Source organism: Biomphalaria glabrata, chromosome 3 (genome assembly GCF_947242115.1).
Source record: "Biomphalaria glabrata chromosome 3, xgBioGlab47.1, whole genome shotgun sequence".
NCBI classification, from domain to species: Eukaryota; Metazoa; Mollusca; class Gastropoda; family Planorbidae; genus Biomphalaria; species Biomphalaria glabrata.
In genome coordinates this window covers 11256212-11280092 of record NC_074713.1, presented here as the reverse complement: position 1 = coordinate 11280092, position 23881 = coordinate 11256212, and the positions used below count along the sequence as shown (strand labels likewise).

Below are 23881 nucleotides of genomic sequence, written 5' to 3'. Positions count from 1 at the left end.
GAGTTCACCCAACTCTAATGGGTACCTGACTTTAGTTGGGGAAAGTAGAGGCGATTGGTCATTGTGCTGGCAACATAGCACCTTGTTTGTTAACCGTTTGCCAAAAAACAGATGACCTTAACATCATCTGCCCTATAGATCGTAAGGTCTGAAAGGGGAATTTTACTTTTATAGGATCAACTCACATCTGCCCTGTAGATCGTAAGGTCTGAAAGGGGAATTTTACTTTTATAGGATCTACTCACATCTGCCCTATAGATCGTAAGGTCTGAAAGGGGAACTTTACTTTTATAGGATCAACTCACATCTGCCCTATAGATCGTAAGGTCTGAAAGGGGAACTTTACTTTTATAGGATCAACTCACATCTGCCCTATAGATCGTAAGGTCTGAAAGGGGAACTTTACTTTTATAGGATCAACTCACATCTGCCCTGTTGATCGTAAGGTCTGAAAGGGAACTTTACTTTTATAGGATCAACTCACATCTGCCCTGTAGATCGTAAGGTCTGAAAGGGGAACTTTACTTTTATAGGATTAACTCACATCTGCCCTGTAGATCGCAAGGTCTGAAAGGGGAACTTTACTTTTATAGGATCAACTCACATCTGCCCTGTAGATCGCAAGGTCTGAAAAGGGAACTTTACTTTTATAGGATCAACTCACATCTGCCCTGTAGATCGTAAGGTCTGAAAGGGGAACTTTACTTTTATAGGATCAACTCACATCTGCCCTGTAGATCGTAAGGTCTGAAAGGGGAACTTTACTTTTATAGGATCAACTCACATCTGCCCTGTAGATCGTAAGGTCTGAAAGGGGAACTTTACTTTTATAGAATCAACTCACATCTGCCCTGTAGATCGTAAGGTCTGAAAGGGGAACTTTACTTTTATAGGATCAACTCACATCTGCCCTGTAGATCGTAAGGTCTGAAAGGGGAACTTTACTTTTATAGGATTAACTCACATCTGCCCTGTAGATCGCAAGGTCTGAAAGGGGAACTTTACTTTTATAGGATCAACTCACATCTGCCCTGTAGATCGTAAGGTCTGAAAGGGGAACTTTACTTTTATAGGATCAACTCACATCTGCCCTGTAGATCGTAAGGTCTGAAAGGGGAACTTTACTTTTATAGGATCAACTCACATCTGCCCTGTAGATCGTAAGGTCTGAAAGGGGAACTTTACTTTTATAGAATCAACTCAAATCTGCCCTGTAGATCGTAAGGTCTGAAAGGGGAACTTTACTTTTATAGGATCAACTCACATCTGCCCTGTAGATCGTAAGGTCTGAAAGGGGAACTTTACTTTTATAGGATCAACTCACATCTGCCCTGTAGATCGCAAGGTCTGAAAGGGGAACTTTACTTTTATAGGATCAACTTACATCTGCCCTGTAGATCGTAAGGTCTGAAAGGGGAACTTTACTTTTATAGGATCAACTCACATCTGCCCTGTAGATCGTAAGGTCTGAAAGGGGAACTTTACTTTTATAGGATCAACTCACATCTGCCCTGTAGATCGTAAGGTCTGAAAGGGGAACTTTACTTTTATAGGATCAACTCACATCTGCCCTGTAGATCGTAAAGTCTGAAAGGGGAACTTTACTTTTATAGGATCAACTCATGCCCTGTAGATCGTAAGGTCTGAAAGGGGAACTTTACTTTTATAGGATCAACTCACATCTGCCCTGTAGATCGTAAGGTCTGAAAGGGGAACTTTATTTTTATAGGATCAACTCACATCTGCCCTGTAGATCGTAAGGTCTGAAAGGGGAACTTTACTTTTATAGGATCAACTCACATCTGCCCTGTAGATCGTAAGGTCTGAAAGGGGAACTTTACTTTTATAGGATCAACTCACATCTGCCCTGTAGATCGTAAGGTCTGAAAGGGGAACTTTACTTTTATAGGATCAACTCACATCTGCCCTGTAGATCGTAAGGTCTGAAAGGGGAACTTTACTTTTATAGGATTAACTCACATCTGGCCTGTAGATCGCAAGGTCTGAAAGGGGAACTTTACTTGTATAGGATCAACTCACATCTGCCCTGTAGATCGTCAGGTCTGAAAAAGGAACTTTACTTTTATAGGATCAACTCACATCTGCCCTGTAGATCGTCATGTCTGAAAGTGGAACTTTACTTTTATAGGATCAACTCACATCTGCTCTGTAGATCGTAAGGTCTGAAAGGGGAACTTTACTTTTATAGGATCAACTCACATCTGCCCTGTAGATCGTAAGGTCTGAAAGGGGAACTTTACTTTTATAGGATCAACTCACATCTGCCCTGTAGATCGTAAGGTCTGAAAGGGGAACTTTACTTTTATAGGATCAACTCACATCTGCCCTGTAGATCGTAAGGTCTGAAAGGGAAACTTTACTTGTATAGGATCAACTCACATCTGCCCTGTAGATCGTAAGGTCTGAAAGGGAAACTTTACTTTTATAGGATCAACTCACATCTGCCCTGTAGATCGTAAGGTCTGAAAGGGAAACTTTACTTGTATAGGATCAACTCACATCTGCCCTGTAGATCGTAAGGTCTGAAAGGGAAACTTTACTTGTATAGGATCAACTCACATCTGCCCTGTAGATCGTAAGGTCTGAATGGGAAACTTTACTTGTATAGGATCAACTCACATCTGCCCTGTAGATCGTAAGGTCTGAAAGGGAAACTTTACTTGTATAGGATCAACTCACATCTGCCCTGTAGATCGTAAGGTCTGAAAGGGGAACTTTACTTTTATAGGATCAACTCACATCTGCCCTGTAGATCGTAAGGTCTGAAAGGGGAACTTTACTTGTATAGGATCAACTCACATCTGCCCTGTAGATCGTAAGGTCTGAAAGGGGAACTTTACTTTTATAGGATCAACTCACATCTGCCCTGTAGATCGTAAGGTCTGAAAGGGGAACTTTACTTGTATAGGATCAACTCACATCTGCCCTGTAGATCGTAAGGTCTGAAAGGGGAACTTTACTTTTATAGGATCAACTCACATCTGCCCTGTAGATCGTAAGGTCTGAAAGGGAAACTTTACTTGTATAGGATCAACTCACATCTGCCCTGTAGATCGTAAGGTCTGAAAGGGAAACTTTACTTTTATAGGATCAACTCACATCTGCCCTGTAGATCGTCAGGTCTGAAAGGGAACTTTACTTTTATAGGATCAACACACATCAACTTCCCCTCTTTTACACTAGCCATCACACTTTCTGCACTCACGCTAATTTGCACTCACTAGCAAATTGCTCACAATAATTTAACGCACACTTAATTAAATTCACCTACACACATACTGACTAATGTATACTTACATTCATTCACATTCCCATCAATTATATTTAATAAACGACAAGTGTGCTAATGAATCTCGGGCGTTCGATTTTTTTTTTGTCTGTTTCTTGAAGTCTAAATTTGTTCACAAACAATTCTATTACATCTCATCACATTGACTTTGACCCGTTTGATCTGAACTCCTACTAGAATCAGGTCTTCACTACTAAACATAACCTATTTCCTCAGTAACCGTTGTATTCATTCGCTTGCATAACCTATTTCCCTTTCTGTCAATCTTATACTTTGTTCACTTCTTTAGTTTTGTTATCAGTTCCTTCATTTCCTTCTCCCATCACATTGTCCCCCTCGATGTGTAACATCATTCTATCTTACCATTCTATCAAATCTAATTCAATATATCCCGTTATTTATATCACATCGCTTATATCCCATCCAATATATCCTATACAATATATCCCATACAATATATCCCATACAATATATCCCATACAATATATCCCATACAATATATCCTATACAATATATCCCATACAATATATCCCATACAATATATCCCATACAATATATCCCATACAATATATCCCGTCATTCATATCACATTGCTTATATCCCATCCAATATATGCCATCCAATATAATAATAAGGTTTGTCTTCGAGTCCGAAGATTAGTGAGAAATGCAGTATTTCCCGTAGCTGCGCAGCCCCAGCTGTGACCTACATATTTTGCCACACCATGGCAAGCATAACCATTGTCTGCAGGTGGTCAAGATTTTCTTTTCGTCGTCTGCGTTTGTCCTCGGCAGCAGATTTTCTTTTGGTCTCAAATGTGTATCCCGCGGCCTTCGTGAATGACCTCCAGCTGTCTCGTTCTGAGGCCGCTTGCAACCAGGTGCTCTCTTCTATGTTAAGTAAAGTTGACGCCTAAGCTGTCTTTGAAGCGTTTCCGTGGGGCGCCTCTGTTACATCGACCACCTTTTAGCTCACCAAAAAAGACTGCCTTTGGCATACGTTAGTCTCCCATACGGGATACGTGCCCTGCCCAGCGTAGCTCTCGGACCATAAGAAGTCCCTCTATACTGTCCATACCGGCGTTCGCAAGGACATCGCTGTTTAAAGTGCGGTCCTGCCACCGTAAGTTCATGATGGAGCGCAAGCATCTTTGGTGAAAGCGCTCAAGAAGTTTTAGTTGTTTTTTATATAGTGTCCATGTCTCAGAGCCATATAGAAGGGTTGAGAGAACCACCGCCTGGTAGACATTGTTTTTTGTAGGCAGGCGGAGCGATTTGTTCTTCCAAACTCTCACCTGACGGCGTCCAAAAGCGCTACTAGCCCTGGCCAGACGGTTATCAACTTCCCTTGAAAGTGAGGCGTCATTTGACACTATACTACTTAGATATGTGAAATGGTCTACCATGTTAAGAGCTGTCCGTTTACGGTGATCCTTGGGGCTGAGTATGTTTTATTGGGTGACTTCTGGAACATGACTTCTGTTTTCCCGAGGTTTATAGATAGACCGAAAGAGGCGGCAGCGTATGCAAATTCGTTTACCGAGTTCTGGAGGTCATGTTCATTGTGAGCTAGCAGGGCGCAATCATCGGCTTAGTGAAGCTCCGTTATGACCATCTCCTTTGTTCTTGTAAGGGCGTCTACTATCCCATCCAATATATCCATACAATATATCCAATATATCCATACAATATATCCCATCCAACATATCCATACAATATATCCCATACAATATATCCCATCGCTCATATAATATTCCTCATATATCATTCCTCATATATATTATTCCTAAAATCTCATCCAATATATCCCATGCAATAGCTGTGGATTGTGTGTGTGTGTCTGTGTTTCTTTGGTGACGGTGGAAAGAAGTTGGCGATTGGTTGGTTGCTACGTAGTGTAAATGACGCAAGATAAACGGCATTTTCGTCAGCAGTCTTACTTGGGTAGAACAGACGACTCCAGATTGCCAGAGTGAAAAGATGTGTTATTGTACTAAGCTTTGTTCAAAATACCATTTTATATTATTACTAAAGTCTGATACATTTATTTCATTTCATCTCAAGTTAAATTTGTCTGTACTATATTATAATATATATTGGCCTCCTTCAGTCGTAGAGCGACTATAGTTCATCTTGAACAGTTTTTCATATGGCTGTGAAGCCCTATTTTGGAGAGACACTCCCGTCCACATATATTGTCATAAAAAAAGTTATGTCTATAACGTTGTTAACAAAGAACGTAATTTCAAGTTTTATAAGTTAAGATCTAATACGCCAACAGCGGTTTAGTTGTTTGGTGCTACAGGTCAACAACACCAATGTGTCCCAGCCCTCAATTTACATCCAACATATCCCTCATATTACATCTTTCATATCACGTTTTACATATCACGTTTTACATATCACGTTTTTCTATATCGCATAGGGCAAAGTACATGATATACCTGCTATGTCTCTACATCTCTAATCTTCTAATGGACAAGGCTTTAGACAAGTACACATAGGGTAACATCAATTAACTCGCCGGTTAGAAACAGTTCAGCCCTAAATGCTGAAAACATTCAATAACAAAACCAAAATATAGGCGAAAAACCTTGATAAAAATCCATGCGTGCGCAAAAAAAAAACTATTTTGTTTGTCAATGTTAGTGGAATGTTGTGGTGAAATAGTTGCTATTTGTTTATGTTTGTGTAACGTCGTGAGAATGTGTTCACAACATTGATTTAGTGTGCTACTGTCCAAGTCTCTTTCGTCAGTTCATGTGTCGTTCTAGTTTAATAAAGCCTTGTTTTAGGTTAATCCTCAGTGTTCGTTATTTCTTATTACAAATGTATTTTGTGTTCTGGTACGTCTGGAAAGGATGGACACGACCGATCGTGCTTTCGGTTGAGTTGTCTGGTTAAGTGTAAAATAATAAGTCCCTCTACGCCACTCCAGAGCGCCCTATATTATTATAGCCGGAAATGAATAATTGATCTCCAGACACCTCATTGTATTTGCCAAGGGAGATAAGGGTGGAAAATGTCCTTACATTGTGAAAGAGTTCTGTTTTCTTTCCTCTAGTTGGGCCTAATTGAGTGGGCGCTTCAAGTCCTCCCACAATGCTCACTGCTCTAGTACAAAAAAAGCATTAGGTCAAAGCTAGACACACAAAAAAAATAAAAAAGCGGATTCACGATTCTCAATGGAATATACGGGTCAAAATAAAAAGAGGTCAAAATTACGGAACAAAAATCGGATGAAAAACAAAAACAAAACAATAACAGCGGAATATTTCTTGAATCAACTTCAGAATAAATGGCAGGGGGTTAATTCCTTCTATGAAATTGTGCAATGATAAGCAGGGCTAACATGAGAGTGTAAGTCTTGGGTTATAGCATTATGGCGCGTGTTACAGCCAAGCCGAGATACTTAGACAAGGATTTAGAGAGCGCCACTTGGTCTTACTCTTTGCTATGTGCGCCATTTGTTTACTGTTCCTCCTTGTAGCATAGACTTCTTTTTACAAAGCTTATAACCACTTGCTCTGTCTCTCTGTCTGTCTGGTACAACTCTTGTACACGTTATTTCTCCCACTTAGTTAAAGTTGTGCACACGTATACATTGTCGATGACAAGACCTGAATCTATCAAAAAAAGAAATAACCAAATTATTTAGTTGAGTATCGGTAATTAATTAATTAATTTTGTTTGATGTTGAAAAAGGAGATAAATATTTCAATATCTAGAGCTCTAGCAATAATTGTGCAGTTCTTTCCCTTAGATAAACTTTTTAAAATGTTTTTATTTTGCTTTTTTCCACTTTGTTTTGCTTTTTTGTATTTTTTTAAAAGTTGTTTCTCAAACAAACATTTCTAACAAACTTGTTTATAAGCTAAATTATGTTGTTCAATAACCACTGAAAATACATGCAGACAGTCATCTAAAAGTGCATCGTAGAACACCATAGCTAATCAACTAAATAAAACCAAGTATAAATCTAAAGTTTTTACTTTTCATTATGATTTCCAAATATTTCAGTCTGTTGAACGGAGACCAATCGTTAGAAAATGCCTGAACACTGACTCACGGCGTCGCAACCTGTGGGCAGTTTAGAACAATAAAGTGTACCCACGTCTAAGGTCTTACCACACAATTACTGCCATAGCTCTAGATACTGCAAGATCTATGGCCTTTAAATTAATTACCACTAACGCCACGACCGGTGACGTGGCAACGAGCCATTGGTCTAAGCTGCCCACAGGTTGCGACATCTCAGGTCACTGTTCAGGCCTTCTGTGACAATTAGTCTGGGCTGAATTTAGCCCACCGGACATGAGCGTTATCTTGCTGTGGTCGGTGTAAGTCTAGAATGTATCCCGTGAAATACTGCACTCCTCCTTGATCTTCGGACACCTTGGTATTGCAACTGAATACATATCAGTTCAATCATCATTATCATCTGTCTTTTATGTTTCTCATAGAAATAAAAGCACGCTATTCTCCACAGTCTCTTTTGATTACTTCCCATCTCGTTCCTACCATCTCAGCTTCATATAAAAGTAAAGTTCCCCTTTCAGACCTTGTGGTCTATAGGGCAGATGATGTAAAGGTCATCTGATTCTGTGGCCTACGGTTAACGTGGGTGTCATGTGGCCAGCACAACGACCAACCACCTTTACTTTTCCCAACTAACTTCAGGTACCCGTTAGAGCTGGGTGGACTCAGAGGCGCCCGAAGATCCAGTCTTCACCAGGATTCAAACCCCGCACCCAGGTTCGGTAGTCAAGCGCTTTACCGCTCAGCCACCGCGCCTCATCAGCTTCATACAATGAAGTTTTATTTTTAGTCTTCCTATGCGTTTTATGCCATTGGGGTTCCAATGTTCGAATGTCGGTAAACACTGGGATTTTGAATTTCGGGATTTTTAGGGCGCCTGAGTCCACCCAACTCTAATGGGTCCCTGACTTAAGTTCAGGAAAGTAAAGACGGTTGGTCTCTGTTGTGGCCACATGACACCCAGCTCGTTAACCGTTGTCCATAGAAACAGATGACCTTAACATCATCTGCACCTTCGATTGAGAGGTCTGAAAGGGGAAACTTTACTTTTCTTTTTATACTGGCTATGTTGTTCCAGTACAGATATAAAAGTAAACAAGGTTACAAAGACAGTTTGTGTGTAAACACAAACTCAAAATCGGCCCCCCGAAGTGGTCCACCCAGGCAGGTGAAATGGCAGGTTTCAATATATTCATAAATCTTATACGCATATTAAATGCACCTGTATTTAAACATACGTAGTTTCAATACCATTGGTTGAGTGTTAGAATGTACACAATGGAGGATTTAATAATAGTAATCCTGACAATTATCTGTTTCGTCCCCAGCCCTGTTGTATGCCTTAATCTTCAGCAACGTGACCACCATCTTCCAACAATTCTACTCCAGCTTCGCCCGCTACCACGACATGCTGAACAGCGTGCGAGAGTTCATGAAGCTCCACGACGTCCCGAAGTCGCTCAGCGAGAGGGTCATGGACTATATCGTCTCAACATGGGCCATAACCAAAGGAATAGACGCAGCAAAGGTTGGTTATCGTACTTGTCCTTCTTTAAAAAATTAAAATGTTTCCAAGACGACTAGGGCTGACAGCTATATGATGAGTGTAAATGGAAGTGAGAAGTGGCAGGGACTACTTTAAGTCACGTGGGACACTACTTTTTCCGACATGCGTCTCACGGACCGCACCACTACCGAAAATCGTCGATTCCGCGAATCCGCGTCGTCATTGCGCACTAGTACAGACATTTCGAAGCGCTATTAGCGATCAGGATCTGAGCCCCACTACTACCTGCTAACCAGAATCAAAAGAATGCAAACTAAAACGTTATGGCCATATCATAAGGTCCATAGGGCTCGCAAAGACTTTCCTACAGGAAACAGTGCCAGGTAAAAGAAGAGGCAGATAAAGCGATGGGAAGACGAAAGAATAGACGGGCCAGTCATTGAAAGAGATTCAAGTCAAGGCATAAGACAGAGAGGGATGGAGAAACACGGTCGACAGATCATCTGTAGCGCCCCGACAATTAACAGACTAAGAAATATGTGAAAGTGAAGGAAACAGCACTGCGTCACGGGTCGAATATTGTCCGCAGGTCATAGTTAGGGCATCACTGCTGTACTTTTTGAAAAATGAACTCAAATCTTTTATTTATCCTTTGATTCTAAACACAAAAACGTTATAACATGCCAAGTTGCCTAAGTGAAATAAAATACCTGGCCATTATTATCAGTTATGTTAATCGATCTGTGGTATCAATAAATGAATTATTTTAGCGCGCACACAGATGTCTGAAGTAATCGAACCAATTTCTGATTATATTAATGAATCAATTTGTGCTGGAAAAAATAAACATGCAAGCAAAAGAAGGAGAGCTATTGGGTGAGGGACTGACAGACGGACAGACAGACAGACATATGGATAGATAGAAAGATAGATACAAAGTGGGATAAAGAACTTTGGATGGAGTTCAATAAAGATAAAGAAAGAGGAAAAGAGAAATCATAGAGCAATAAAGAGAGAAAAAGAACGATAATGAGAGTGAGAGTCTTAAGAGTGACAATGATAAAGTAAAAATACAATATAAGTAAATACTAGACCTACTCATACATATATATATATATATATATATATATATATATATATATATATATATACACACACGAACACACGCACACACGAGCACACAGAGTCTACAGTAAGAAGAAAAGCAAATGAAAAAAAAACACAAGAAACTACTAAAAAAAAACTTCTGGTCGAATCTCTGTGCAATCGATGAGCACTGGGCAACATTACCGTCCAGTTGTCGGGAGGAAGTTCCCGCTGTGAGAGGTCGTCTCAATCATGTCCAGCTGGAGAGCAGACAATCTTCATCTTTGATGCCAGATACGCCCCTTGGTGCCGGACATGACGTCAGCAGGGAGCTATAAGTTTCCCTCTCTGCGAACTGACCTGTTCCTTTTTCATGTAACAATGAATGCTGAATTTCCTCTGCCTCTTGTTAGCCTCTTGTTTTGTTTCGTTTCATAACGAATGAGAGCAAAAAACTTCAGTTTTTTAAATTGTTCCTCAGGGCGTGTTATCAATATGCGCCAATACAACCAGTTCCTCACCTAATGTATAAAGTTGATAAAAGTATGTTGTGTCATTTACATCATTTGTACAACCAACATGTAAGATGATGCAGCTCATTACACGGTCAATTAATGTTCTGGGTAGATTTATTATTGGAATAATTTACAAAATAAATTAATAGATGAATAATCTATGTCATTTTACATCTCAGGAGACGATGTTTTCCATTTGTAACTTCTTGAAGAGGCCAATCCTTGATACACAGCTGCGGTCGCAGGTTGGGCATATGTAATCACCAGGCGCCGTTGCATTTTCACCCTTCTTTCTGCTTCTGTTGTGTATGCAATTCGAGACCCTTCCTTTATGCTCTCTCTTCATGTGGATCTATCCAGTGCTACTTTTTCCCAGCTGCTAGTGTCGATTTTGAAGAGCTTCATGTCGCGTTTGCATATATCCCTATACCGTAAAAGTGGGCGACCAGCGGTTCTCCTGCCTTCTGTTAGATCGTTATACAGGATGTCTTGTGGAAGTCGACCGACGGGCATTCTACGAACGTGGCCAAGCCAGCCAAGGCGTCTGCTGCTGATAACAGAGCGGATCTTGGCACCCTGCTCTTCGTAGCACTTCCTTATTGGTTATTTTATCTTGCCACCTTATTTTAAGGATCCGCCTGAGGCATCGGAGGTGGAAGACATTCAGTTTTTTTCCTACCATGAGTAGGTTGACCATGTTTCACTTCCGTATAACAAAGTGCTCATCACACAGGTCCGTAGACTAAGGCTTTAATATTGTTAGTCAGCACTATGTTGTCCCACACTCTTTTCTGCAACCGTGACATGGTGCCCATAGCTTTGGCTATCCTATTGTTAGTCTCTTTATCAAGAAGAGCATTGTTGGATAAGATGGAGCCTAGATAGCAAAAGTGATCAACAATTTCTAGTGGTTGGCCATTAATGTTTACTTGAGGTGCAGTATATGTGTTCTGAACTCGTATCCTAGTCTTACTTTGACTAATATTTAAGCCGAACTTCTGGCAAGCAGCAGATAGTTTGTCAACCAGGGACTGAAGCTGAATATCAGAATCAGCCACAATAGCTGTATCATCAGCATACCGGAGTTCCCTGATAAGTATCTTCCTAACCTAATGATAATAAAAATATTTTTTATCTGTGAGGAAATTTGTTTTACAATTGTGCATTACCAAAAACAATTCACGATTAGAGCAAACAGTTTGTACAATAGTACACAAGATATACGTTCATAGCCCAGTTTCTCTTGAACATAACAAGCGACATTTACAACAGTAAGTTACAGTTTGTTCAACGATTTAATTGCCAAAGGTACACAAGAGTGTTTTTGTCTATTTGTTTTTGTGATCGGTGTCTTCTATCGTCTTTGTGATGGTAAAGTGTTAGAACTATTGATGTGTAATATGAAACTTTGGTCGCCTTGATCTTACGATTTCTAATCCTGACAGTCATCTTGTGCCATATTGTTCTGGGAGACACTCGTACACTCACAACTCCAAGTCAAGAAAATCTGTTATGAGCGAACTACATTGACAGTTCGAATTCAAATATTTTGAGTTAATTTTTTTCCTTTTCTTAGGTATTTCCACATTTTGTAGGATATCTTGAATCAGTCATTACCATGTAAGTGTAAACCACCTCGAGAGGGCAGCTAAACTGACTTTTTAGTCACACAAACTAAATCATAAGACATATTTTTAAACAAGGAGGATAGTTTTGTGTTGTGATAGCCATTCATGCTGTACTTGATGTCAATCACGTCCTTTTAACAACTCTTAGTCTCAAGGAATTCCTCAATGTCAGTCTGAAATAATTAAATTCTGCACCATAAGCGCCGACACCCTCCCCCTGACATGTGCTGACAATACAAAATAAACTAATTGAGGACTTTATGTATAAAACCAATAACCTAGCAAGAGATCTTAGATCGTGTTTTAAGAATATTGCCATCTAATTAAAAAAACAATACTCTGCAGATGGAAGAGTTCATACAATTTTGCTGTTTAGTGGTAAAAAAAAAGTTCACAAAATGTCGGCCTATTAGTTCCCTTTTAAAAAATACGTCTATCAACTTTTCTTTCATTGTGTACACCGGTACACCAAGAGGCTATTTATAGTTTCTCTGCCTTACATAAAAAGGATCTTTAGAACTAAAACTTTATGTGTACGCTTTAAAATATTTACATTTAAGTTTTTTCAGAAAGCGTTTTTATTTATTTATTTTATTTTTCTTGCCGTCAAGTTGTTATCATCAGGGAAGCTGACACACCATCAAAGCAAGGCGAAGATGATGTGGATAGGAATCAAACGATAAAATCATTTACTCTTTACACCTTTCCGTCATTTTTTTAAACATAGAAACATATTTATTTTTTATCGCCCTAACAATCAATTGGAAATTTCCAATACTTTGTATAAATCTCCCCACAGCCTGTCGGAACTGAAAATATTTTCCATGACAGTAAACATGATCGCTGATTGATTTCGTCGTTGTTCGATCTCTGCTTCGATCTGACACCCTAATGCGTTGTTGACAGTTTGTTTAATGCTATCTCTTACTTACCATCCAAGCGTCCAGAGTGCGAGGCTACTGTTATACATTTGCAGGGGCGTGTCTGCCAATCAGAAACATGTGTGAGTTGTTCTCTATAAGCCTGGGCTTATCAGGATAATGCTAGATGATCAATGCATATTTTGGATGGACTTTTTTTTTACAAAGATTACATCAACTCACTCTGTCTGTATGTCTGACTGGTAGACATTTTGAACACGCTTTTTTTCCCATTAATTAGTGGTGATTTTGTTTGATATTGGAAAAGGGAAATAAATCTTAAAGTATTGATATAGTAATATAAATATGGAGTTCTTCCTCTTAGAAAAATCCCTTTAAAGTAGTTTTTATAATTTAAAAGTCGCAATGGCTGATTATTAATTTCGGGATCTTTAGAGCGCCTCTGAAACCACCCATCTCTAATGGTGGTGGTGGTGGTGGTGGTTGGTGAGGGGTGTAGAATATTCGCGTTACACAAATAACAAACTAGTGTTGAAGAGGGAAGACATATTAGGAACTCCATTTATTACGTAAACACAAGCGGTGTTGCACTGACGCGCTAGTGTGCAAATGTACATAAAATATCATTATGTTACAAGGGGGTTTCCTGACATTAGTTCGGGAGAAATAAAGGCGGTTGGTCATTATGCTGGCCTCATGACACTCTCGTGAACCACAAAAACAGATGACAGTAATCTGCCTTATAGGACTCGTGATCTGATAGGGGAATGTTACTTATTTTTTTAATATTTTGCTTGTTTATTTATTTCCATTTAGGCCTACTGTTCTTAAGGCACAGTATTTTCATAAGTTAAATCCGAAGACCCAAATTCAAAAGTACCCCTTAAAATTATGTTCTGGTGAAGAGAGAACAGAATTTCAGATAATCCCAATGAAATAAGATTATTTCATTCCTCATGTAGAAATCACGAAAAGATTGAACAGACACTATAGATGCATTCTTAATGTAAATCTCAATAATAGATCACAAGAAATGAACTCAACCTGACGCTTGAAACTAAGCTAAGACACGGATATCAAAAGCAGCACTAGCGATTTTCCTATAAATTTTACAGTTGCTGTATATAGTTGAGAAAAGAATTATTAGCTCGTTGGCCACACGGAGAAAACTCTAGTAAAAATGAAAGAAATATAACTTGGCTACAGAACTAGGTCTAGATCTAGATAGAACATCGGTTTTGGAAGGACTATCGCGTTCTTGAAAGGACTATAGCTTTCGGGAATTTCCAAATGTATGGCATTATTAATTCAAGATTTTAATTAATTAATATTCAGGAACATTTTGCGCATCGTCTTCTAAGTATAGATCAAAATGCTTACCATTGGACAGTTATCAAGTGTACTAGATCTATACATTTACTTAACCAGGATTCTTTCTCGGGAGGAAGGGGAAGGGGCAGGGTAAAAAATATTTCATTGTTTTTAATTTAGCATTTATTAGATATTTAGAAGAAAAATAATGGCTCTACAAGCTGTATTAAGGTGCTATTTTCTGTTGTTGTTTTTAAAGGATTTTAAAATGTTTTACTTTTTTTTTTGTTCAATTATTAATGATACTGATCGATCAATGTGTGATTCAAAAGACCTTTGATTTGATAACCCACCGATGCTGAAATAGTATTGCTGTATAATACTACTGATTGTAAATAGGAACTTTCATTAATTTAAACCTAATATAATTTGTACTATTGTTAATTGTTTTTTCTATGAATGAAAGGCAAGAAAGACAACCCAAAATAAATGAAACTCATTATTATTAGTTTAATGGTAAGAGAGACAGTCCCTTGTGCGGCCCTCAAGGGAAGGACGTGATGGTTGACTGTAACAGTAAAATTATTCCCGCTAGGAGCGATGCTATGATATTGATAGAGAGTTGTTCGTCAGAGAGGACAAGCCCCCCCCCCTACCCCCATCATCTCTCCTGCTGTCTCCAGGGTAATTTCATGGTCAAAGGTCTTAATTCGATCCGCCCAAGGAAACCACAATGTACATTCAGAAGGGTAAAAGAGAGTTAATGTAAAAAAAATGTATACATGCACCTTTGACTTATATTATGTCTTATAGGGAAACTTGACTTCAGATTTGAGTTATTGGCATATTTAAATTCTGCGTAAAAAATGTAATAGTGAACATTATAATTAAGATGATTAGTAAATTCTTCACATCTAAACAATTACATAATATGAGATTTTGTTATTAGCCATTGCCTACGTCACTCCCCTCTAGATCTAACCAATCGAATCTGTTCGGCCTCTTCAATATGGGCCACAAAGGTTACGATCGCTTCGTCCTTACAGTGACTGTTAGGCCTAGTCCGTAGGCTGTGATAAACAGTGGTATAGTCCCACACACTTTTTTTTTAATCGATGGACGTGGATAACTCTCTTGAATTAGACTCTAATTTTATCGGGATTTCTTCCCCTCTCCCCCAAAAAAAAGAAAAAAAAAAGAGTCCGACTGATTTTAAGAATTACAATAACTGGTCAGGTATACATACATATGTAAATAATATGTTGGCATTCTAAAGTGTGTAATCAACATTTCTGACGTCACATAAAAACACCCGATGGAAAACAGCGTGTTTTGGTTGCGCAGAAAAATTTCGAATCTGTCGAAATCATTGAGGTTCCCCTTTAACTATTACTATAAAAAAAAGATCATAAACAAAAATAATTGTTGAATGAAAAACAGCAATAGAGAAATGTTGTCGGTGCAGGAATTTCTAGATCTCGAGCTAATCAATCTAAAAAACTTGAGCAGTTTAATATCCGGCGTATTCTTTCTAATCTGCATTACATCGCACTTTCATCGCTTTTTCTTGACCATCTTCTAGGCGCTCTAGTTTCATAAGTAACTTAGAAGAAAATAAAATATTTGACAAATTATACGTAAAAGTTGATGAACCAAATTCGGACTTTTTTTTTCTCAATAACGAAGACCCCTCTCTTGTTGAGGCCCCTCTCTTGTGGAGACCCCTCTCTTATGAAGTCCCCTGGGCAGTTGTACTGTCTGCCCTCCCTTATATCCGGTCCTGTCTACAGTAGAAAACTGATCTACAAGATACTGTGATTTTTTTGTGTGTCGACGTTAATTTTCTGATGACCGTAAAACCTGAATTCTGGACTGTAATACATATCATAGGATAGTGGTGCTCAACTCTTTAGCTAAGGACTTGATGCTCAACTCTTTAGCTAAGGACAGTGGTGTTCAACTCTTTAGCTAAGGACAGTGGTGCTCAACTCTTTAGTTAAGGACAGGGATGCTCAACCCTTTAGTTAAGGACAGGGATGCTCAACCATTTAGCTAAGGACAGTGGTGCTAAACTCTTTAGCTAAAGACAGTGGTGCTCAACTCTTTAGCTAAAGACAGTGGTGCTCAACTCTTTAGTTAAGGACAGTGGTGCTCAACTCTTTAGTTAAGGACAGTGGTGCTCAACTCTTTAGTTAAGGACAGTGGTGCTCAACTCTTTAGTTAAGGACAGTGATGCTCAACTCTTTAGTTAAGGACAGTGATGCTCAACTCTTTAGCTAAGGACAGTGGTACTCAACTCTTTAGCTAACGACAGTGGTGCTCAACTCTTTAGTTAAGAACAGTGGTGCTCATCTCTTTAGTTAAGGACAGTGGTGCTCAACTCTTTAGCTAAGGACAGTGGTGCTCAACTCTTTAGCTAAGACAGTGGTGCTCAACTCTTTAGTTAAGGACAGTGGTGCTCAACTCTTTAGCTAAGGACAGTGGTGCTCAACTCTTTAGTTAAGGACAGTGATGCTAAACTCTTTAGCTAAAGACAGTGGTGCTTAACTCTTTAGCTAAAGACAGTGGTGCTCAACTCTTTAGTAAAGTACAGTGGGGCTCAACACTTAAGCTAAGAAGAATGAAGATCAATCTGCTTCAGTCTGGAGCCATGTAAATGTATGACGAGCATGTCAAGTGCCAAGATACCGCGAGAAACCAAATTATCAGTCCAATGAAACTGATCCTCAAATGCTTCAGAGTGATCTGTGGGTAGAAGTCTCGAATGACGCATGAGAACTCGTCAAGGGCAGGATGTGGCTCTCGGGCCGTAGTCTGAACATCACTGGCCTTGATAAAACAAGCGTTGCTTATATTGAAGTCTACGTCTTATTACACTGTATGTGACACACTATATCTAGTAACATTACAACCAGTAATCTGATGTCTACTTTATTTGTTGTAGTTTTTTTTAGAGACGTATCATCTAACAGTTGTTGTGTTTGAACTCTACAGGTTTTGAATTACTGCCCTAAGGACATGAAAGCTGACCTGTGTGTCCATCTCAACCGTAAAGTTTTCCTGGAACACCCAGCTTTTCGTCTGGCCAGTGACGGCTGCCTCAGGGCGCTAGCCATGCACTTTAATATGACACACAGTGCACCGGGGGATCTCATCTTTCATCAGGGCGAGAGTCTGGACGCCCTCTGTTTTGTTGTGTCTGGATCCCTGGAAGTTATCCAAGACGATGAGGTTGTCGCTATACTGAGTGAGTCTCTTTAGAGCTAATAATAGTTCTATGTTAGGGGAGGTAACTATGGAGCTTCAGTGGATGTCCATATGTCAACAGAAAATGAGAGAAAAGAGAGAAAGAGAGAGAGAGAGAGAAAAAGAAAAAAGAGAGCAAACGATTGAAAGTGGCAGAATGAGAGAAAATATTTAAAAAATGGGGAAAAGACTGACAATAAGAGAGAAAGAGAGAGAAAGAGAGAGAGAGAATAAAATAAAGAAGAAGATAGATCTAGACAGTTGGAGGAGTCAGAGAAAACGAAAGATTAGCAAAGAAAAAAGAAAGAGGGGGGAACACTGTCTTAGAGAGTGAGAAAAGGAATAAGAGAATGAAAGAATAAAACACAGAGAGAAGGGAAAGAAGAACTGTGGTTAAGTGCGCTTGAACTTGGCTTGTCTTGAAGGGGGCTCGAGGTTCGACACCCGACTCGTGCAGAGTTGCGTTTACTGAGCGCCTAAAGGCAGCACGGAAAACCAACTCTTAGATACCCCAACCACCCACTGGTCCACTAATGAGATTGGATCAAAGCGCTCTGAGCATGCTATAAGGATGAAAGTAGCGCTATATAAAAGCTATAATAATAATAATATTTGTATAAAATTGTTTATATTACTTTTCCTTTTTTTGTTACTTCCCTTGCCAGGTAAAGGGGATGTATTTGGTGACAACTTTTGGAAAGAGCAAAGCATTGGCCAGTCTACTGCCAACGTACGAGCGCTGACTTACTGCGATCTGCACGCCATCAAACGAGATCGTCTGCTCGAAGTTTTGGACTTTTACCACGCCTTCGCCAACTCTTTTGCCCGGAACCTGACGCTGACGTATAACTTGAGACACAGGGTATGTCTTGCCGTCTGTTGTTTCCTCTCCTACCGCAAGATGAACATTTGTATTAAAAAAACAAAACTTTTCTTATTTTAAAATGTATTTTATTTTTTTCCAACAGCTGATCTTCAGAAAAGTCGCAGACGTTAAGAAAGAAAAAGAACTTGCTGAGAAGAGAAAGAACGATCCCCCACTGGACCTGGCCACCGATCACCCAGTCAGAAAACTCATTTCCAGGTTCAGGAAAATTAGCGACTCAAAACACGATTTAAAGCACAGCAACTCAGTCGACATGGAGCGAGGTGGTTCAGCCAACTCCAACCCGGGTGGTGGCGAGACTTCTCAGCAGGAACGTCCATCAAGTGGTACTCGTCTGATAACAGTGTCGGAAAATCCTGACCAGGGCGCCAACAAGCCAGCGCCCAGATTTGGAGGAGGGGCTTCAAGGTGGAGTAAATTTCTACCAGGATCTTCTAGTTTAGCAGGACAAACTTCAGATCAAAAAGCAGACAGTGGGGAGAAGGCTATCCCGCTGAACGATCTGTCTCCTAAAGTAGAAACACGGTCAGGAGAAGCCCCCAAAATTTCCGCCAAACCAATGGCCAAATGGGGTAGGCTGCTTTCAAAAGCTCAGGAACCCATTGAGGAAACCCCGGAGGACGAGGTTCGTTCAAACATTAAGAAAAACGAATCGTCCGACAGCGCGCCTCGAAAAAACACAAACCTCGATCCGCCTAACGACGTCCGCCTTGAAGGTGAGTCTGTCCAGACTAATCTGAATATCAACACCTTAAACAGCTTCTCGCGTGACACTACCAGCAACAGCAGCAACGGGACGAACCAATCCGCCGGTATGCCCACGGGTGGCCTGTCCGCTGCCGAGCAACACATGTTGACCTCTTTGTATCACATACGTCTGGAGATGAAGGAAGAGATGGACGGCCTGAGACAGAAGATGAACAGGATCGACGAACATATCACTGAAATTCTCAGGTACTTTTCTCCCGCCTCCACGCCCTCGTCAGCCTCCACGTACCCCAGCTCCAAGTTTAACTCTCCTTTGAGCTTGACACATTCCAACAGCGAGGAGCAATCGCCAAAGACATCTATCTCTTCTTCCCCAAAACACAAGCCCCAGGAGGACACTGCAGCAAATGTCATCCAGGGACAAGAAACGACGATGAACATATCCAATGACTCCGTCCTTGATAAGCATCAGCGACTCAAGCTCAGACCTAGGCCGCCGACAGGGCTCCCTCAGGACAGCGATACAAAGCACAAATCGCCGAGAAGGTCGTCCAAATCCTCCAATAGTAGCAATGAGAGTCACAAACAAACCTCAGGAACGCCAGAACCACTTCCGGGGCGTGTGCATGGGGCGGTGCAAGCTGACGTTTCCGAAGAAGGGGACATAACTCCAGGAAAAGCAGACGAAGATCTGGATGTGTTATAACCTTGTTGCAACCTGTTCCATGTAGATAGCTGACCAAATCGATTCTACTGCGTTTTTAGTTTATTGTTGTTTTGCTTTCAAAATGTAAATTGGAGATGTACAAATATTCATAACTTATTTTAATTAGAAATAAATGCTGATTGTTAATGTTTTTCACTTGATGAATGCAAACTGGTACTGACACAAGCTGTAGCCATTTTTTGTGATGTTTACATTGACATTTACCAACATTTCTACTAACATCCGGCTGTCTCCCGGCAGATGTGATGTAATGGCATGATTTATTTATCGATATTGACTATTGACACATTACATTGAAATGTTTTAGAAATTCTATATCCGGGTGTTGATGCAATACATTAATTAACATGACATTTAGTCTACACCCCCCCCCCCCAAAAAAAAACCCAAAAAAAACACATTATTCTTATTTTTAGCAGTAATTGATAGTGATTGTAGCAATTGATACATTTAGCAGTAATCAATAATTTCGGCAGTAATCGGTAGACTTAGCCCACATTCAGTAACCATGTACTTAAATCAGTCCATTCTTAGTACCCTACTAACTTTCAATTAGGATTTTTTTTTTAAATAAGAGGAAGGCCAAGAAATAGATGGATAGATTGAAAAGAGCAAAACGAAATAAAAGCCTCAAGCAACAAACAGAATGTAATCTCCATTGTACAACGACGCTTAGCGTGTAATAGCCTCCACTAACTGCTACCTCTTTGAAAGCCAACATAACCGATGACTGAAATTATTTTCACTCAATAGTGTTACAAAATAAAATATGGGCCCATAATATCTGTCAGTGTGTTATTATCACCACCTGTTGTAGTCGCTACTAAACTAATTCTTATTCCAAACCATCATTTCTTTTGAAATCCATGACCATTGAAATACATTATGTTGATGTTGCCTGTATTTGTATTTATATAACGCGCCCTAGTGCTATTATTCTGTGCGCAGAAATGTAATTTTTTTTATATACTTGATAGAGGATTCTGTGCTTCTATGGATAGTTCATTAATAAATTGAATGATAAGATTTGTTGATCTCTGGACACTGTCTTTCTTGTGACGAATTTTGAGTATCCTATTTCTTTCAATTGGCCTCTAGCCTGTAGGCCTACCAGTGTTTCCCAAACCTTTTCCTTAACGGAACACTTGGCGCAATCTGAGGATTTCGTTGAACACTTTGCTTATTTTTAAAGAGATTAATTCACGTGGTGGTTTACTGGTTAATTATTCCAGTAGTTCAGGTGTCGCGGAATACTTGGGAACACAGTTTGGGAAACAATGGCTTATACAGTTAAAGTTTGTTGTCAAACATAAATATACCGAAGTTTATATCCTTTTATTTCAGTGTCTTTAAGAAATCTGGGGTTGTATATTGATAGCCATTCAATAAATTAAATGAATGTCGAAGAAGATAACTTATATTCTATCAATTATCTAGGACACACATTTACCTTCCTCTAGAGCTTGGACCACAATGTCCTTGGTTAACACTTGTTTTCTTTAAACATAGCCATAATCTGGAGGTCAACTGTCCACTACTCAACATGTCTTCATCGTAAGCTTTACCTGGTGGCAGTTTCTTTTAAAATTAAATTTTGTTTATTGATTTATTTTGTACCTTCTTTCACATTCCAGAATCCAACAATGAAAACATATCCCAGCATTCCTTGCACTTTGAGCAACTTTATTTTTCAGAAGTCTGCAAATGGTTGAAGCGTTATGTTGTTTTGATTTCACGTGTGTATAGCATTAATGGTCAGTGTGGATCCATTGAATGCTGGGGAAGCACTAAGATTAATCTGTTGTTCTAGCATCTAACGGCAGGTCGAGTTCAATATTTAGAACAGCCATAAAGATGGTCAGCACTCATTGGATGAGCTTGAATGACACTCAGAGCGCACAATATATCTTGAAACTTTTGACACTCGCACAAAATTCACGACTTTTGAATTCGTGATTTAAAACTAAAGAAATTTTGTGTTTTCTTTTTGAAAATAAATTGAAACGTAGGCGTCAAAGTATAAATGTTCTGTATCCATATGTTTGAAATAAGAGAATATTGCAGTTGTGTCTTTTTTTTTTAATTATTATTATTTATTTGTTGACATCATTCAGAAGTTACAAATTCTAGTGTTCTTTTATTGTACGTACTTCAGAATAGTTGACGACTTTTTAAAAATGTTCTTTGTGCAATAACTGTTTTGGACTAAAAGAAACAAAATATTTATTAAGACCTACACTATCACCAACTAAGACTTTTTAAAACTGTTGAAGCAAAAATGTTCAACTTTGAAATATAACACTTTTTTTTTTGGATACGTTCTAATTACTTCCATGTTCGAAGTTTCTAAAACAAAAATATTTCTTTTACTAAATGAAGTCATATATGTAGTTGTTCTTTGTCTAAGGTGGACAAAGTGGGATGTTTTGGCGCAGCCGTTTTGACGCGAAAAGTTTTAGTTACATTATATATGTTCATTATTGTATGTCGTGTTTTGTGTTCAAACGCACTTTTTCTGGTTAATTTGTCCATTAGATTTGCGATTTAAGTTTGTTGTATAATTATTGTTACAATACTCACATGATAAGGTTTGATACATAATATATTGATAGCGATATCCAAGATCAAAATGAAACAATGCTAGGAAAAAAAAATCATAAGTATTTTTAGTGCACACGAAATTTTTTTTTTAAATTTATAGTAGCTCCAACTAAAAAAACAACAGATGAGCGCACACCTCACCTTTAATTTGTGGGCTGGGTGGGGAAGCATTATGTTCTCAGGTAGCAGTCTGACCTTTCCTAGTTTCTATAGTTACATGTTTCGGATGTTCCCTCAGAATTGAAGATTACATCCTAGCCCAGTCCTCCCACGGGAGGGGGGGGGGAATTGCGGCGGGCAGGGTTCGAACACGGGACTATCGAGACATGTCCCGAGCACATACCACACAACTAGGCTGCCATTCATAGTTCGCAATATGCGTCCATGTAGTAGTCAAAATTATTTCAACATTTTCTGGGGTGGAGAGGTGGGGTAGAATGTATACTATATACACCATAGTTAGTATACAGTGAATACAAAACGATTGTGTTTTATAAATCATCATCAGAGCCTCTCGCTCCAAAACGGCTGCGCCAAAGTGTTGAGTACTCTAAAATAGATATTGTAATATCTGTGTATAGAGTCTATATCTAGTAATAATAGCTACGCTTTTCTAAAAAAAGCCTGAAGATTAAGGATGAGTCCAGTATTTCACGGGTCTATACAGTCCTAGCTGTGATCTGACAATATGTCTCAATATTGAGGTGAGAGATTACATTTTCTGTTTGCAAACCGTCTCAAAGAACTTTTTGTTACAAGGTGATCTGATCATCTGCGATGTCAATTGTCTACTACTTATCACAACAAATTTCCGTAAGGATCAATAAAGCAGTCTTAGTCTTACTACACTGTACAGAGTTTTGGAATGAATTGTACCACTTATTATAATACAAAATATTAGCATTTTGTTTACATTTAAAACACTAACTTAGATAAAAGTCTAAGACTCTTGACCATGAGCACAATGGAAATACTTGCAGTATGAAGTCTTAGGGGGTCTGGTGGCTGAGTGGTAAAGTGCTTGGCTTCTGAATCAAGCGATCACGGGTTCAAATCCCAGTAAGGACTGGAACATTGAAATTCGTGATTTGTAGGGTGTCCCTATGTCCACCCAACTCTAATTGGGTACCTGGCATTAGTTGGGGAAAAAAATAAAGATGGTTAGTCATTGTGCGACTACATAACACCCTCATTATCCATGGGCCACAGAAACAGATGACCTTTACATCATCTGCCCTATGGATCGAAAGGGGTACTTCATAAGTCTTCAGGTTTGAACTTAACTGTTCAGGTTTAATCCACAAAGATGTGTGTTCATTTTGTGATTTATGGAACACACTTGTTCAATGGGATTTCTGTTTTTGAATGTTTGGGAGGCCTGGATAAACACTGAGTGTCTTTCATTCCTGTGTTTGTGACATCATGCAATTATTCATTG

The 23881-nt window shown here is 39.2% G+C and overlaps 1 protein-coding gene across 1 annotated transcript in view; it reads left to right on the top strand.

Annotated features, from left to right (window-relative positions):
* The window catches only part of LOC106075381 (potassium voltage-gated channel subfamily H member 1-like), a 193952-nt gene extending 173864 nt beyond the window's left edge, over positions 1–20088 (top strand). Inside the window, exons 9-12 of the mRNA XM_056023610.1 lie at positions 8676–8875; positions 17270–17522; positions 18187–18383; positions 18490–20088. Of these exons, the coding sequence (XP_055879585.1) occupies positions 8676–8875; positions 17270–17522; positions 18187–18383; positions 18490–19821 (1982 nt within the window). The 3' untranslated portion in view covers positions 19822–20088. The remainder of the gene's footprint in view (positions 1–8675; positions 8876–17269; positions 17523–18186; positions 18384–18489) is intronic.
* The last annotated feature ends 3793 nt before the right edge of the window (positions 20089–23881 follow it).